General features: G+C 36.0%; 1 protein-coding gene and 1 long non-coding RNA gene across 3 annotated transcripts in view; one reads left to right on the top strand and one right to left on the bottom strand.

Moving 5' to 3' along the window:
* The window catches only part of METTL22 (methyltransferase 22, Kin17 lysine), a 65845-nt gene that overhangs the window by 4684 nt on the left and 41804 nt on the right, over window positions 1-19357 (bottom strand). For both annotated transcript variants that reach the window (XM_072418905.1, XM_072418904.1), the window contains 3 exons: window positions 10349-10402; window positions 4459-4539; window positions 2432-2534 (listed from right to left, as the gene is read on the bottom strand). In XM_072418905.1, coding sequence (XP_072275006.1) covers window positions 2432-2534; window positions 4459-4539; window positions 10349-10402 — 238 coding nt within the window. The remainder of the gene's footprint in view (window positions 1-2431; window positions 2535-4458; window positions 4540-10348; window positions 10403-19357) is intronic.
* The window catches only part of LOC140335904 (uncharacterized), a 136756-nt gene that overhangs the window by 88503 nt on the left and 28896 nt on the right, over window positions 1-19357 (top strand). The gene's annotated exons all lie outside the window — the stretch shown is intronic.

Here is a 19357-nt window from a genome sequence, read left to right as displayed (position 1 = left end):
TTATATATATTTACTTTGTCTCTATTTCTAATTGCATAGGACTTTATTAGCAAAATACAAGCCCTTTTCTGGGCAATAAATTTAGTGAACCAACAACTGCTGGACTGTATTATTTGAATGCTGTGATTATTGGGAGCACCTTTTATCTCACTGTATCTAAAAATATACATTTTAAACAAGTTATGAAAAGTATCAGTTTATAACCTTATAAACAATGTGGTCAATTTCCACCCGAACCCACTGGGACTTTATGTGAAGCAAACCTAAGCTTACTTATGTTGTTATACTATGACGCCACTACCATCCTTTGTTAGACAGAAATAACACACTATCCGGATGTTTATGACTATGTTTATTTAATTTGCCCTCTTCAATTTACTGTGTTAACTACTGCTGCTGTTCTCTCTAACTTCCTTTCATTTATTTCACAGCAATAGAAATTCATGGATCAGTAGTAATATAGATCACCGTTACATACTGTACTTATAGGCTTCAGGTTCTGCAGTCATAAAAGAGCAGACACAAGTGCAGAGACACAGCTGTGTTATCAGCAAGTTTATACTATATTCAAAGTTTTTAATGTTCATCATGGCACTTGGTCATCTTGACCTAACCAAACCATCATGGACTTGTTAAACCCATAAATTGTTATACCCCGATGAACTGCATAAACAAGGAAAAAAAATATTTTTATGTATAAATTATTATGCATGGTATCAATAATAAATGGTTTTCCTAGATTCAGTTTGTTATCTTGAGAAACAGATGTAAACACGTAAAGAATTATAATGGAGTATAAAAATTTCAATTGTGAGAATTAGTAATCAATAAGTAATCAATTGGAGAATTAGTAATTAATTAGTGAGAATTAGTAGGATCGACTATGTCTATAGGGTTTTTATCTAGGATATGTTTATTTCCCTAGTGGTTTAACTTGATGGACTTATGCCTTTTTTCAACCTAACTATGTATTATTGTAACATCAAAGCTGTTTAGAACTGTTCAAATTTTATGGCTTCTTGGTTCAACTTCCAAAATTGTATGATTTAGAAGTATCTGCTTTACCTTGGTCTCTAGATACCCAAGACCACTGTTTGTCACAGCACCAACTATCCCTCAAAAAAAGTAAAAGTTTTTATTTACTTTGCTGTACACAAACCTCAGTTGGAAGACCTACTAATCTGGGAAGTCAGCCTTGCTTCTTCACTATGCTTGGGATAGCTATTTGATTTAATTACCTTTGCCCAGAAGCAGTTTCCTGCTTTACATCTGTAAGTCTGGTTTGTTGCTCTATTGGCCAGTAATGGTTTACTCTTGATATATTGACTGTTAACCCTTTCAGTTAACATCCTTTTAATCTAATCTTTTTTTGGATCAAGCATTTAACCCTCTCTGCCAACTGATAAATATGTTTAGAAAAGGGGGTTTAGCTATACACAAACATGTAAAAACATTAAACTAAGTATTAAAAAAAACAGCTTATATATACCTAAAAGCTAATGGTAAACTTGCTATTTCCAATGCCGTCAAATACATAACTGAAAAAAGAAATTGCACCTTTCTGTGGTTCTCCTACACACTACAACCAACATACCCAATGGGTCCTCGTAGAGGGCAAGTCTACCTAAAAATCTGCTTTACTCCGGCTTCTCACTGTGTCACAGCCCCCTCTCTGTTTCCTGTGCGCTCTTACTTCCAAATACAGGACATAGAATGATATTCTACTGGGCTCATGTGCACACATTTACCCTTTAGAGGGATGAACTTTCTTCCCCCTGGCCTATAACAACCCTGTTGCTTTTAAATAGTGAGAATCAAATTGCCAAACTACACTCCTATTGAATTTACTGGTGACTCAATTACGTTTTACCAAACCATCCATGTTCCCCCATGATAATCTATTTTCTCCCATCTTGGAGAACTTTGGCCCACTTCCCTCTCCATAGTTCAGTGCTGCCTTTCACCTTCTCCCCTACCTCTAGGTGCTGTTTCTCTTCCAGCTTGAAAGAAATCCAGTGCCGCTCAACCCACTTTCCACAAATTAAGGCCATCTTTACCGATCCCAGATAACGCATCAACACTTTGTTCTTAACATACAATGTTGCAGAGAACGATACTGAAGTGATAATGTAAGTGCCCTTCTCTGTGACACTGAGGACAAATGCTTTAGAGGATGGACCCTGGGTCATCTCATGGCTGACAAAAAAACCCCTAGAAATACAGCATGTCTCACAAAACATTTGGCCACTCTTAGGCAGAAGTTCCTCTGACAAACACTTGGGACATGACAGTTTTAGTTTTTTGTAAAGAATACTTTTGCAAAGTAATACGGCACAATTGTAGAAAAAAGAACTACTGTTTACTTTATTAAATATCCTGATATTAAAGGCATTGGACAATATTTTCAAATTTACATATTCTAAAAACATACCTCCTCTCCATAGATAGATAAATGACGCAATTATTTCTGAAGGCGTGAGTAACCCGGGAAAGGGTTTTAAAGAGTGCATCTGTAAGATCATCATCATAAAACACTGAAAAATACAATTAATTCTATTTACTATTGTTACCAATTACACTTTGCACATATCAGAGTTATACCAGCAATAATAAATACAGTAATATTCTGAATAAAAATATCTGATAAAAAATGCTGATGTCATTCGAATTATTTGACTTGAAAGCCTAGGCAAAGATCACGTGGTATATAGTTACTATAAACATTGCGTTTCATTTTTTTTGGAGTGTTCAGGGAGCTGTTTTACTAAAGTAGCTGCAAATCTTTACACAAGAATTTGTGTTAATATTCACAAAAATTGTCCAAAAAAGTATAAACTGAATATTAAAGGAATAAAGGATAAACAGAAATTAGCTTTTAGCTTCAATCTACATGTGTATAATATTATTAACAATAATAATAAAAATAATATTAATAAAAACTATAAAATACTTTATAGTTATAAAATACATAGTATAAAATACTATGTTGTGCTTTTAAAATGATCCTATGAATGATTAACAGGTTTTAGAAAAAGATTGCAGGAAATTAACAAAAGTTAACACTGTTCTCTTGCACTGTCCATACAACCGATTTTCACAATTTTAGTGCTGAAGAAATTCCAACATCTGATACTTGTAGAAATGTGTTGTATGTTTGGTCCTTCTCTATGCCTTATGGATTATTCCACTATGTCACAACAGAACACTCATGGAACTACAGTACACAGTAGGGGACCATGGATGAAATTTATCGGATGTCGTAGATTTTTCAGCCAGCTTAGCACTTTCAGAGAATAAAAACTGAAGATTTTGCAGCAGGACAGGTAAATACTAACTCTTCTTTACAGAAAGTAAAAACATTTTTAACTAGTAAAAGTGCTGCAATAACGAGCCACATAAAAGGTCTATTATATTCACATATTTACGCATACAACCTATACAAAACATAGGAAATTAATGCTTTTGGCAGCTTGCTGTCTTAGGAGAATAGCTAAGCATCTCTCCAATAGATGAGTACCATAAGTACTCTAAAATAAACTGATCCAAATATAAATTGTGATACTTTTTTTTTTTACATGAAAATACAGGAAAATGCTGTGACACGAGGATAAGCCTAGGGCAAAAATGTGACTGTAACTGCTATATTTTAAAACAGTATTTATTAGAAATGGCGGTAAAATTGATGGGAAAAAATCATAAAACATATATTTATTTTAAAAAGTTCAAAATTACAATTTAAAAAAATGTGTTTAAAATAAAGCAGTTGTATCAGTAACTGACTCTGCTTGGGGGTTGATATCTGGTTTCCTCTGTCTTTACAGTCTCGGACTGTTACCTTGCATGGCTGCCACTCAACCTTGTGATAACCTGACTGTTGCTTAGTGATTCCTGGATCTCGATTACTGGTACCTGGTTCTGTTCCTGGGACTAGTCTGGATGATTGACTTCCTAATTTAACCCTGCAGCTTGCGGTTATCTTTACTTGATTATTGTAGTTTAACCCTTGGCTGTGCTCACTGCAACTCTCCACTCTGTGGTTAACTACACTTTCATCAGTAAAGCTGACCTGCAATAGATTTCTTCAAAGTAACTTGCTATTTGCTAGCAAATGTTTTGAATCCTGAACCAGATCCATTCCAGGTTTGCTGGATCACCCAGCTTCAATGATGAAAGTGTATCTTCTTCAGCCTTAGAGAGCTTTAATAAATCAGACCCAGTGTCTGCAGACTCACGACAAGTTGATTATTCAATGCCATATAATGGTCATAAAGTAATAATATTTATGTACATAGCAATAAAATAAAGGCTGGCAGCAAATAGGGATAAAAAAAGTAATAAACATATTTCCAGGATAAATTATGCATAGAGACCATTCATGTTGATATGCAGCAGCTTACATCACTACAGACAACTAAAAACAAAACACAAATACACACAATTAGAACCACAAATATTTACCATCAGCAGCAAAAATTACTTCTGTGTGGTCGTAAAAGTGAGATATGTCATCTTCTGTCCAGCTGTATGGGTTTTCTGGATCTGTTAGGAGATAAATGTATACTAATCTATTCAATCATTTACTTCAGCTGCAATTGATGTGTACAATATTTCAGGGAAGCAATGTTTCAGCAACATTCATATGTAAACAAAGTTTTTATTTCCTTTGCAAATAATCCTCACAGGCCAACTGAGTAAGTTCTATTACCTATAGGAGGTATTATGAAATAAAAAATATGCTCTTATTTGACATGTGAACTAGTCACATGTTAAGCACATGTTTACTAATCCAACAAATGAATAATATCTTTCTAGGATTGGTAACAATACCAAATCAAATGTAGCAGCAGGTGTGATAGTAAGCAGTCAGCTATGAAATTCATTGTAAATATTTATAAGAAATTGGCATAACAGGATCATTTCAATATTACAAACAGCAGCCACATTTTACTTATTTATTTGTTTCAGATAGGGTATATACACACACATACTCATTCACTCAGTACTAATGTTTAAGAATGATTTGAGTAAAGGAATAAAACTGCTGACCCAAGCTACAGAGTTTCACACATTGCACTTCCAAAAGGATGTATGATTTTTTTTTTCAATTACAGGAAGTGTGTTGTATTATACTATGATTAACAAGAGAGTGGACACAGAAATAATTAAAAAAAATATATAAAATATTTTAATGTATATTGACTGAATTTGCTTTCTTCTTAAGTCTGTAAAGCTGCATAAAAACAAAATTCAGTATCCAATTTCCTGGGTATTGTGATTATTTTTCTAATATGAGTACCCCTATGGGGAAGCTGTGAAAATTGTCAACTACAGCAAAATTGTTTTTAAACTGATATTTGCATATCCATTTTTTTTATAGCAGTAATGAGATTCAGCAAGGTTTCTACAACTCTAAAATACAATATGAAACCCTATACTATACATTGTGCAATAGGATGTCAAATATTATTTCCAATTTAAAAAATGATTATTACTTATAAGATTCTGGGTTCCACAGAGAACTGAAAGGATAGTGAAATACTACATTACTTTAAAAAAGCCAACATTCAGTTATCTTTTATTTTTTTTTTGTGAGGATACCAACAATATAATTAAAAAAAAAACAAAACATAAACTTGAGGTTTAGCATCATATAATGAAAATGCAACAATTCAAACAGGAAACATAAAATAACATAGTCAACACTAAGGCCGTATAGTAGAATTGAGACTAGACTAGATGGGGTCTTAAGGGGGCAGGAGAAAGGAGGGTGAGGCAGTAATATTGACATGCACAGATGGGTCATTAAAAAGTATCCTATAGATTTACCACAATGTTGATGGGAAGAATTGAGTGTCTATGTAGGATTCCCAAATTTCGAGGAACCTCCCAACCCCAGGTTCCTTATCCAGAGAAGCCTCTATTCATTCCATTTGAAACACGAACATAAGCTTATCAAGGAAGAGACCAAGGGAGGGAGGGTCAGGGGGTATCCATTTAAGTAGAATTACTTTTTTTGTTATTAAAGATACAATGGATAGAAATCTTTTAGTTCCCCTTGTGATATAGGACCCCTGCAAATTGATAGCCTTTAGGATGACCCATTTTGGAGCGAATGGGGCACAATTTACTAGATAGCAAAGTGTATGTGTGTTAATGTATGCCAAAAGTGTATGATTTTTGGGGAGAACCAGAGGGAATAGAAGAGATCTGCCTCCTGGGCACTGCACTGCGGGCAGAGGAGGAGGTGGTGAGAAGGAAAGCCTGATGGGGTGATATGTAAGTATAATTATATATTTTTAGCACCATTTCCCTATATGGCCACTGAGATGGTTTTCCATGCCTTGGTGAAATCCGACTGGATATCCAAGGCTGATTTTTGAGGAAAGCCAGCAGTCTACTTGTTTGGGCCTGAATGTCTCCTTGCATAGTCGAGAGGGAGCTAGAGTCTATAATAAATCACAGAAGTCACCATTTTAGGCAGATTGGGGTTCAAGAGTAAACAGTCCAAAGCATTAGACCAATCTTCTTCAGAAAGGTTCTGAAGTATTCTAGTGACATAGAACCTTATTTGCAGATAAATAAAAAGTGCCTCTTTGTGAGGGGAGTACTGCTGTGATACTTCTTCAAAAGAAAGAAGACTACGAGTGGCAAGATTTATCAAAGATCTAACATTTAATAGATATAGAAGTATAGAGGAAAATAACCATCTTTTTAAAATTACCCTACCAAATAAGAAAGGGTTAAATGTTTCCATCTTCATAAAAAGTCTATAATGGCTGCAAATATAGGCATGATGACCCTATATAGTTAATGTGGGTTTTTGAGAATGTACTGCTAGATAAGGTATTTTTTCCTTGCAGTTAGAGGAAGGAGTGTGCCAAAAGGGGGAAATCAACGTTAGTAAAATAGTATTGTCCACAATACAATACAATTTATTATTACTACTTGATCATTTCTAAGAATACTGATGATACAATGTTTGTTTCAGAACTGTAGCTGAAACCAAATAAACCGGCAATGTGTCCCCATCTAATCACCACCACCACAGGGAATCAGTAAGTCTGTTTCTGACATAAAATGACAAGTTATACCTGAGAGTTTAAACTTCACTATAACTTTGGCCCAAAAAGTAGGATATCTCCAGAACTGGAGCATATAGAGTGGTTGGTTTAGGTGTAAGAAAAGTGTCACTCGACCGTGATCTGACAAAGATATTACCAATAAAAGAAAAGGAAACTTTAGATATTAAGTCCTCTTGTATCAGGAAGTAATCGATTCTGGAAAATGTGGCCTGCACCTTCGAGTAGAAAGTGTATTCTCTCTTAAAGTGTTGAGACACCTGCCAGATATCTGTCGCCCCTATCTGGGACAATGGCGCCTTCAGGTCCGAGGTATGGTGGGAAGAGCATGTAGCTTGAGTGTTAGAGAGGTCTACCTTAGGGTCCAAAGCAATGTTAAAATCTCACAAAATTAAATTGGGGTATGAGTCCTTTTTGATTGATTTGGTTTAGTTGAGGCCACCACCTCACTAATCCAGGAATCTCGAAGGCCAATATTGGCTTTGCCAGCCAAATGCGTCTCCTGTAGAAAGACAGTCTTGAGAGTGACATTTAAGGTGTAGCAGTGGAAGGTTGAGTGAGTGGGGACTGGAGCAAATATTTAAGATTTAGAGTATTTTTTTTTAGAAAAAGTCAAAATAGTGGTGGGGGATATGATCACCCTATATAAATGGTCCATACAGAGAACTTGCCTCAAAATTATTCACTTTAAGGTCATTACAAAATGACAACATAGGACACACAGGCACATACAATGGGAGAAATAGGTATGGAACACAGCAACGTTTTTCTCAATAAATATATTTCTAATGGGGCTATTGACATTACATCAGATGTTGATAACAACCCAAATATTCCACACGTACAAAGAAAACAAAACAAATAAGTCCATAAATTATGTGTAATAAAGTGGAATGGCAAAGGGAAAAAGTGACACACACTGATATTTATTTATTACTTAAGAGGAAAAACTTTGTTGCTAATGACAGCTTTAAGACGCCTCCTGTATGAAAAAACTAGTCCAATGTATTGCTAAGGTGTGATTTTGGCCCATTCAAGCACACAGACCATCTTCAAATCTTAAAAGTTCCAGGGGCCTCTTCTATGAACGCTGATCTTTAGTCCTTTCCATAGATTGTCAATTGGATTCAAGCCATGTGATTGACTTGGCTATTCTAGTAGCTTTATTTTCCTTCTTTGAAACCAATTAAGGGGTTTCCTTGGTGTGCTTGGGATCATTGCCTTGCTTAAATGTCCACCCTTGTTTCATCTTCAGCATCCAGGTACATGGCCTCAGATTCTTAGCAAGAATGTCCTGGTACATTTCTCAGTTTGTCTTTCCTTCAATTATCTGAAGTCTGCCAGTATCCTATGCTGAAAAACAGCCCCACACCATGATGTCCCCACCTGTAAACTTCACTGTTGGTATAGTGTTTTTTGGGTGATGTGCAGTGACATTTCTCCTCAAAACACAGTGTGTGCAATGACATCCAAAAAGTTACATTTTGGTTTCATCTGACCAGACTAAATTCTCTAAGTATTTCACTGGCTAGTCCAAATGTAGTGCAGCAAACGTTAAACAAGCTTCAACATGCTTTTCCTTCAGCAGTAGATTCCTGCATGGTGAGCCTGCATAGGGGCCATGTCGGTTGAGTGCATTATGTATTGTTTTCTTTGAAACAACTGTACTTGCTAACTCCAGGTCGGTCTGAACCTCTCTATAAGTGATCCTTGGCTTTTGGACAACTCTTTTGAAAACTTCAAAGTCAAAAATCTTGTGAGAAGCACCTGGTTGCAGCCAATTTAGGGTGAAATTTTGTTCTTTCTACTTCTGGATCATGACCCCAACAGTGCTCACTGGAACATTCAGAAGCTTAGAAAAAAGTCTGTAACCAATGCCATTACGACGTTTTGCAACAATAAGGTTGCAGAGGTCTTCAGAAAGCTTTTTGCTTTTACCCATCATGGGATTCTTTCTGTGTGATACCTTGATAATGAGAAACCTTTTTTTAGACCACCAACTAGGACTAAACTAGTTCATAATGATTTTTACTGATAGGGACAGGATTGCTTTTTAAATACGGACAGGTTTTATTGGGTTTCCTGACTTACCATGCCTTTTTGCGCCAAATACTTATTCAATAAGTGTTCAATACTTATTCTCTGTGTTAATTTATGGAGGCATTTGTTTTGATTCTGTGTATGTATCGATTACTTAGGTTGTTACCAACATCTAATGTAAATTTCATGTTAATAGCCCCATTAGAAATATATTTACTGAGAAAAATGTTAGCGTGTTCAATACGTACTTCCCCCACTGTATGTGGATTAGTATCATGCCTCAAACAAAGCATGTCAGAGATCTAAAAAATCAGAAACAAATTGTTGATGCCCAGAAAGGTTACAAAACAACCTCAAAGGGATTTAACGTAACCAATTTATAGCCAAGTGATTTTACTTAAGCAATCAATAGCCAGACAGATTGTGTACAAATGAAGGAAATTCTAGATTGTAGTTGCCCTACTCAGAAGTGGTGGACCATTAAAGGTAACTCTAGCTGCAAGGTGTGCAATAGTCCAAGAGGTTGCAAAGAACCCCTGGGTAACTTCTAAGCAACCGAAGGCCTGTTTCTCATTTTCAAATGTTGATGTTCATGGGTCCACCATCAGGAAGAAACAGAACAGCAATAGTGTGTATGGCAGAGTAGCAAGGGGAAAACCACTTCTACCTCCAAAAATATTGTGGACTTATTCCACCTGTGAAACATAGTTACATAGTAGGCCAGGAAAAAAAGACATAAGTCCATCAAGTTCAACCACTATGGACATAGTTGGTCCAGTTGAAGGCAGAAAAAATCCCTGGTACAGTTTGCTTCAACAGGGGAGAAAAACTTGCGTTTGCCACATAATTTGATTACATGTGCATTACCACATTTTATACATGGTATTTACCTGTGAAAGCCTAAATGTGTAGATATGTTGTAGGTCTGAGACTTCTGCTGGGAATAGTTATTTTAGATGTGATGTTGGCAGCCTGAGAAGACTTACAGGTGTCAATCCCTTCCCTCCCCTGGCTACTCCATGAAAATGGTATGTAGTGAGTGAAGGGAGGGGTGGAGGAGCTGGGCCAGTAAAGAGACAATCCTAGAAGGGGTGGGGGGCTATGAAGTGCAAGGAAAAAGAGCCCATTAATACCAGCGTCTACGGAAAATGAACAGTTTACGTAGAAAACAATATTGTTAGGCAAAAAAAGAAGGTCTCTATTTTTTTTTGTTTTTATTAAATTGTTACCTGTACACAATTGGTTCTTTAGCCAATCCAATTCCTTCACCTTTATTTGTCCACCTGCAAATTAACAAAAAAAAGGAAATGTTACAAACCTACATGATATTACTATAGTATGTAAGAACTAGTTTCTCAAATTTACTTCTCACCCATTTTACTATGAACAAATATCCCTGATTTCATTGATGTGTAAATTACGTGACGGAATTACAGCTTTTTGAGGACAATTATAGTATATAGCCTTGTCATTTCAAAATGAATTTTAGTTAGTGGTTAGCCTACATAAGTCTCTAAGTGCAACATGGTCAGATATATTTTTATCAAGATCAAATGCAAAGAAAATCGCATAATATAACAAATATGCTATGTGAGACATTTTTATATATATGGCCACCAAAATCATGATAAAAGTTAAGAGAAATGTGAAAGTGAATAAAAAATTGAGGTGTCTCCTGACATTTTAATTAACAAACAAGAAGTTTTTGCGTTTTTTTTTTCAACTTTTAAAAATATACTTATTTATAAATACCATGTGTAAGTTACAATGACGGTAAAGTGAAAAACCATCTGAAGCGTAGCAAAATTAGCACACTCATAGCTACGATATAGTCTTTACACACCTAAATAGATTGCATGTTCTTTAAAAAAGGACATTTCTGCAAAAACGGTTAGGAATGTTAGCAGTTTTTAGAAATATTATGTATGTAATGTGGATGTACTAATCAATATTATATAATTCATACAGGGACGACATGGTGGCTCAAAGGTTAGCACTCTTGCAGAGTTGTGTTCCGGGTTTGAATCTCGGACAGAGTTTGCGTGGGTTTCCTCCCACATGCAGTTAGGTTAATTGGTTACCTCCCAAAATTGATCTTAGACTGTATAAAAACATGGCTTTGGTAGGGACATTAGATTGTGAACCCCTTTGAGGGACAGCAAGAGACATCACTATAGACTTTGTAAAGTGCTGTGTCATATGTCAGCACTATAAAAAAAATACTGTGTAATATTAATATTAAAAAATCACATTACAGGAGAACATTTGTTTCTAATGTGAAACTGAAGTGACGCAGAATGGGCTCACACAATGCCCATTAGACCAACAGGTTCCCTAGACCACTTTATCTATTTGTATGGAATTAAGGTGACTAGGACAAAATGTTATATTAGCAGGTGAACAGGGTGAGATCTATGTGACTGGTTCACAGGCTTCCTTTTTTCCTCTGGAATATCAATTACAGTAACAATTTTTTAAAACTTCAAAAAATTTTATTACCAAAATAATATTTACATACACATCTTAAAACCATTACTCAGTTGTACATAATTGTGTTCATTAAATTCAACTATAGACAAAAAACAATACCTTTTTAGTAATGTGGGTATTGAAAAAATATGGTTTTCTTAGCATATACACCTAATAAAGGTTTAAAACACTTTCCATAAAACACAACAGAAAATAAAATACCTAAAATGCATTGACAAAGATAAAATATGGTGACATTGACAGAGATTACTATATATAGGCTAACGTAAATTGTTCCCAATGCGTTTTGCAGATGAAACGGCTTCTTCAGGGGATAGGTAGCCAAGAGAAAGCTATAAACCACTCAGCAGCTATTTAAAAACAGCAAATCAGTATGTCAATTTTTCGGACATATCATTAATATCATCAATAATGGAGAAGAAAACGTAAATATATATATAAATGTATTGATTTACCCCAGATAATGATGCAGCATTTGAGTACAGAAAATTACCATGAGCAATGGTTGGAGGTTCTGGATGGACTGCAGCAATGTAAACCTAAAGTGGAGTTCTCAGACATTCCCACAGCACCTATGGGAAATAATATGATCGCATGAACTAGTTTAGGTTTAAATGACTAAATATACCTTGGCTAATAACGCAATCAAAAGTAATTGCAATTAAAATGATGTATCCTAGCCCTGTTTCTTAAGTGAGCTACTGGTTCTTAAAATTTGATTCAAATAATTATAATGGAGTCTAAATATCAAACTGTGAACTACAGGTAGTCCCCGGGTTAAGGACATCTGACATACGGATGACTGTTAGATATGAACTGGGCTTCCCTGCTTGCTCTTGTGGGGGGGGGGGTTGCATTACTTGCAGAAGAAATCTTTTGCTAAAAACAGTTGAGACTGAGCTGTTCTCCAAGCTCTTGTAACTCTTTAACGGCCAAGACAAACTCTGCAGTTGTTTCTTTTTGCATATCAAACCGCAGCTTGCTCCAGAAGTTAATAAATGTCCAGGCTCCATAATGTTTTTTTTTTGGTTTGTTTGTGATTAAATCACAGTGAGTATTTTATACAGTAACTGACACCATGCTGCCTAATAATATGTTGAGACAAACATCTGTCCTAATTGCATTTATAAAAATAAATTGCACCCGTTCTGACTTACATAAAAATTCAACTTAAGTGCAAACCTACAGACCCTATCACGTATGTAACCTGGGGACTACCTGTATAAATTCTTAGATCATCAGTTTTTAGTATAAAAAGGATTATGGGTCTGATTTATTAAAGTTCTCTCCAAGGCTGGAGAGAATACCCTTCTTCAATGAAGCTGGGTGATCCAGCATACCTGGAGTGGATCTGGTCCAGGATTGAAAACATTTGCTAACAAATAGCAAATAATTTTAGGAAATCCATTCCAGATTTGCTGGATCACCCAGCATCACTGATAGAAGTATATCCTCTTTAGCCTTGGGGAACTTTAATAAATCAGGCCCATAGTATTTTAAAAGATATACAGTTCCATCCAAAGGTGAGTCACGCCCTGCACAAGTGTAAAATGTCTTATTGATGATCAATTTTACCTTGCCTATTATACCAGGTATTTACATCAACATCAGGGAGTTAAAAACATAATCACAAGTATCTACAAGTTCCCATTTCTCTTCAGGACAACTGAGGGAATGAGGGTATTAAAAGATTTAAAATTAATTTCCAAAACATAATGTTTCCATGATTAAAAAAAAAGATCCTCTGTGGCACCTCCTACTCATATACAATTCACACAGACATCACATACACTTAATATCGATCCTGCATCACAGGTAGTTAGTCCTCTATCACAAATTGATAGCAGTATGGTTTTACCTAGTTTTGCACTAAATCCTCCTCCAACGCCTTTTTTTGGGGAATACACTAAGAGGTAGTCAATTGGTCTATAGAAAACAGGACTCATGAGTCAATACGTAGTGACAATGCCACAGAATGTGGCTCTTTAATGTCATGAATCTTTCTCATTATCTATTGAGGCAAAGTGAAAATGAAATTTTGGAATTGGGCCTTTTTGTCTGACTGAAAGCTATGACAAAATCGAATTTATTGAGGACACACATTTATTTGCAAGAAAACTATTCTTTATGGCAATGTTTGATACAGAATTCCCCCTAAAATAATCATTTCTTTGTCTTCTGCATTATCTGAATTTAAAGAATAGACACTGGAAGAGTTCAGAACCTTTTTATACAGCTATCAGTGGAAAATAATTTCACAGAGACGCAGTCTACTTTGTGTTGTTCAGTTGATAAATTGCTTTTACCATGTACACTTGAAACAACAAAATTCATTAATAAAAGTTAAAATACGTAAAATTTGTTAGGGGAATCTATCAGTGTAAAATAATCCTAAAAAGGGTCAGTTAATGACAAGGCCATAGTAAGTCAATCTACAAAGTCATGCTAAATTGCTACGTCAACAAAACATTCTAATTACTGTTCACCAGATCTCACAGGGAATAGAATCAAATGTGCCATTCAACACGTTTCCCAGAACTGGTCTGCTTCTTCAGAGGTGCTTTGTTACAAAAATTGCAGAGATCATAAATCTAGAAGATATACATATTATAGGTATGTCTGAAAACAAAATACAGAATGCACAATAGCAAAGAGTAGTAATTCTAAGAAGATGATCTTTTTCAAAAAGAGCGACTCACAATTGAATCAAAAAGATAGTATTTTGGTGTGTTAAAAGCTTAGGCAACTCTGGGGGGAAAACAGTAGTGTCAATATCAGTAGTGACAATAATTCCAAAGAGAAGGGATTGAGTATGTAGTACTGATTTTAAAAATTAATTGTTGAAGTTTTCATAAAATGAAAAGATTTTTGCCAAATTTAGATTTTGAAGAAAATGTATGCATAATTATATATAAAGCTAGTTCCATAAAGTTGTTGTCCCAAAATAGGGGTATAAAAGTCAATTACTCACATTGCCTGCTAGCTGCAGGATGGAATGCGGAAGTATGAGGAGCAAGTGAAGCAAGAACTCAAACAATTGTGATTCAGGTACACGTGATTGCCGGCTCAGCTAAAGACCAAGAGAGGGAGGAAAGAACCAGTGGCTTACTATAGACCGGTCATTAACTGACCCGTTTTAGGTTTATTTTATACCGATATATTCCCCTAACAAATGTTATGCATTTAAATTTGTATTAAAAAATAAAATAAAGTTTGTTGTTTTAAGACAATTTATGTGTTGGCACTTTAAAAATCCTGCATTCTCTGTTGTGAACCTAATTTTTTTGGTTCTTAATTTATTAATATATTACAAAGGGAGGCCAAATTGATATTTAACCCCAATTCAATTTGTTACCCAGGCTCAAATGAAGTTCTAAGTTTCAAACTTTTTCCACTAATAATAATGTTTTTTTTTTCTAAATAGTTTGTAACAAAGTAGTTGATTATGTTATTAACAATTAACTATAATACCAGTACAGCGCACTATAAACACCATATTTCCAAGAAAGCAGAACTTTCAGAGTATACAATCTATACACAACACACACACATCACACAACAAACACAACAGAAAGCACACACTGTATAGAATGTGCACATCATATGCAAAACAGAGAAATCACTGCTAAAACACATACCATAGACAGCACACCGTGAACAAACTATTCACATGGAAGTTTGATATAGTATGTATTATAAAGTATTATACACTATGAAGAGGAATATTTTTCAATGGCCATATGGGAAAATGGTAATGTGTAATAGGATAATGCTCTTAGGGTAAATATTTTTTGAGTTCCTCTGACAAGTTTGCAAAATAATCCCTGTCATATGAGTCACATAAGAGTATTTGGCACATGCTAACATTTCATTTTCGTGGGTATCTCGCCTAGGCCTTGTCACTCTGGCATTGACATATCACTCTGTTATTTATCATGTTTCTGAAGTCTTACTACAAATGTTGCTTAAACTTAGATAATATAAAACACCCAATAGGCAGAATAACTAAAAGAAACTCTGACTTTTAGCACAAACAATGACACATAAGAACATTCTGGAATAAAAGCAACAGCTACAGAAATGTGAAGTTATTTTCTTATTACTATGAGAAATACATATTAAAAAAAAAGAAAAAAAATCTCATATATTCAAGCTGGTGGAGTTTTATTTCACATTCCTATATGTCCTTACCTCTGGCTTGTTCAAGTAAATCCCGCTTCCCTCAGTTGAGCCCATTAAAAAAACTATTATTTTAACATGCTTTTTGTAAGGAAATACCTTCTACATCACAGCCTACCTTTGTATTGTTGAATCAATTGTTGTTCAATAAAGCACCTATGGCATGTAGTGGAAGGAGGGATTTACATAATAGATGTGCAGCTAACAAATCTGCAGCAACTGCATGATGCCATCATGTTATAATAGACCACATCCTCTAGGAAATATTTCCAGCACCTTGAAGTATCTATACCATGAAGAGTTTAAGTTTTGAGGGGGCAACCAGGTTCTATCAATGTGTACCTAATATAATATAATATAATACACACATTATGCTATCGTGAACCCTAGGGACTGATCTGGGGAATATTGCAGGAGTAATTGGCAATTTAGTGGCTATCATAAGAATTAGTTAGTTGAACAGCTTAATATGATAGGGAATGAGGGGGCTATTAAAAGAAAAAGTGTTCTTGGAGTGTGTCTTTGGAAAGGGAGATATTAGGAGCTTGCAATTTAGCAGGGTTAAGGTCTGAAGGAGTAACATAAATGTTGGGAAGAATAACAGCAGTTTTGTAAGCAATAAAAAAAGCATTGTTCGCAAAGAGGCTGATTTTTGGAGTTATATAATCCACATCCAGACTGGAGATGTCACGGTGGGCAGGGATGAGGGAGGTTCATGGGCCAGGGTGAAAAGGTGTTAGCAAATGTTTTCAGCCCTGGACCAGATCCATTACAGGTTTACTGGATCACCCATGTTCACTGATGAAAGTGTATCTTCTCCAGTTTTGGAGAGCTGTAATAAATCAGGCCCATTGTGAAGATGTGTAGTCGTGGGTGGTGGGATGTAGTTCAGTCAACAGTGAGCAGGGAAATAAGGCTTTGGGAATTTACAGGAGAATAACAACAAGGAAGAGGCAGAGTCTGGTTTGTCAAGGAATGGGTATAAAGTTTTGGATTGGAGTCACTAAAAATGAAAAATAAACAAAACAAGTTTTAGGAGAATGGACAGGGTCTAGAAGGTGGGAGAGAAACTGTTGGGCCAAATTTGAAGCATAATATGAGACTATGGTTACTTCTGTGTCATGTAGAAGTCCTGTGAGAATTAGGTAAAGCCTTTTAGGGCCTGTTGTTTCAGAGTGGCATTCACAATAGAACATAACGAACATAACATCTTGCAGGTGGGGGTGGTGAAGATAGACGTGGGCTTAAAAAAAAGGCTTGCATCATCAATCAGAAGAATGGGGTGTTTTTGTTTTACAATGGAAACATAATAGGTTTATTTTATCAATCTTTTTATATACATGCACACAAAAACCCAATTTAAAGCAGAACTAAACTCAAAATAAAAAAAAAACACTTTCCTTTAATCCACATTAAAGGAAATCTATTGATCTGTGGGAAGGTTTCTTCATTTGGGTCCCTTGTAGTCCGCAATAGGCTCCAACAACTTATTTCTCTTCATCTGGGTTCTTCTTCCCACTGGCAAGCGTGGGATCGGGTGATGTAGATGGGGAAAAAGATCTCACCACGCAAGTGTCAGGTGTGAGAGAGTCTGGAGATGCAGGATTTTTTTGTTGCCTGCAACATCATCCAGCATGACTGGTATTGGCAGTGGGTGAGTGAATATATGGGTAAGACATATCCTTGAGGAGCCTTACTGACCTCCGTATGCTAGCGTATAATATTCTGACTGCTGTTAGGTACTGGTATGAAATCCTTAGACCCATGGTGAGACCCTAAGCTGGTAAAGCAAGGCCTGAGTCCCCTCTTTGGGCAGGACAATGCCTGGCCCAATGTGGTCACGGTGTGTAGTTAGTTATTGGATGATAAAAGCATTGATGCTATTGACTGGCCTCATGTTCCCCAGACCAAAACCCAATAGAAACCCTCTGGGGCAATATTGATTAGTGCATCTGACTCCATCAAGTACCACGTCTAACATATAAACTATAGAAACAGACTTAACAAGACTGCAGACCCATAGTACACCTTAAATACAATTTAATTGTGGATATGGTACAGAAACTACACACAGAATGCGGAATGTTGTGATCGCAACTTTTTACTTCCGAAGGGGACAGAATGGGAATACACGAGTGAGCTGAATCAACATACAGTATACATGCAGACTGGCAAATTGGGAAGCACCCTAAAGTACCCTAATCAGCTTTTAGCACCTATCATATTTTAAGGTTACATTTCCAGGCTACTGCAAAACTTACAGTACAATCCACTGTTATCCTTTTCTACAGTATATAAACAAATGAATGCAATTATTACCACATGTCGTTAGTACAAAAATAGTACAAAAAGCAACATTTAATTGCACCTAAAATATGGCATAAACTAAGGAAATATCCTAATAAGAACGAATGTTCCATGAAAACATAATATTTCTGTACATCCTTTTTAAACATATTAAAATGGAATACAGTCAAGAGAAAAAGAAAGTATACTTTAGTTCATTGCTAACATTTTGCATATCAGGACTATTCCTGGTCATCATTAGGTATTAGAATTTGGTAAATGCTACCTCAGATGAATAGGGCCATATAGTTATTTAACAGAAGCAACTGGAAATCGATTTCCAAACAATCTGAAGTCCATCTTTCTACAGTTAAGATTATTCACAAGTGGAAAACATTTGAGATAGTTGCCAATCTTCCCAGTAATAGATGTCCCATAATTCTCACCCCAAAGTCAGGCCATGCAATGTTCAGAGAAACTGTCTAAAACCTAAAGCTATATCTCTGATATATCTATATCTCTCTATATCTACGGGAGTCCGTGAGCATGAAACATGTTAAAGTTCATGAAAGCACAAATAGAAAAAGACTAAACAGGTACTGCTTGTTTGGAAATGGTGCCAGGAGAAAGCCTCCTTTTAAAAAGATGACAGTAGGACTTAGGTTTGCAAAGTTGCATCTGAACAAACCAGAAGACTTCTGGAACAATGCCCTTTGGAGATGTGGAGATGTTTGGCCATATTGGACAGCATTATGTTTAGTAAAAACTACCACAAACACCTCTGTAACACTTCCTGCTGCCAGGTAATGCGGGATCACCTGAGGCACAAAGTTGAAGCAACACATAGTCTTCACCAAGGCACCCGGCTCTGATTTGATGGACTGGTAACCCTAGTGATTACAGAATATTTGCAAGGTGCCACCAGGTTGCCAACCTCAGGGTCACTCTACCAGAAAGAAGACCAGCAGAGGAAAGCTTGTGTGTCAAGGACAGTTCGGGGCAACAGGCATAGCGGTCAGGGCAGGTAGCAGGCAAGGTGTTGTTAGTGATCCAGGAACAAGGTCAGGGTAGTCAGCAAGCGATAAAATGGTTCCATAATGTTATAAACCTGGTGCAAAGTTACAGCAGCATATTCAAGCATAGCAGAGGTTAAAAAAAGCTCCTGGCCCTGATAATTGTCCCTGCCTCCTGGAACAGCACCCTTGTGTGCACATCTGCTCCCAGAAGTGTGTGCCAGTGACGGTGACAACCTCAAATCAACTTTCAAGCACATCAGCAAATCT

The sequence above is a fragment of the Pyxicephalus adspersus genome, chromosome 7 (genome assembly GCF_032062135.1).
Source record: "Pyxicephalus adspersus chromosome 7, UCB_Pads_2.0, whole genome shotgun sequence".
Taxonomy (NCBI): domain Eukaryota; kingdom Metazoa; phylum Chordata; class Amphibia; order Anura; family Pyxicephalidae; genus Pyxicephalus; species Pyxicephalus adspersus.
The sequence above is the reverse complement of the archived record's forward strand: the minus strand, read 5'-3'. Positions and strand labels throughout refer to the sequence as shown.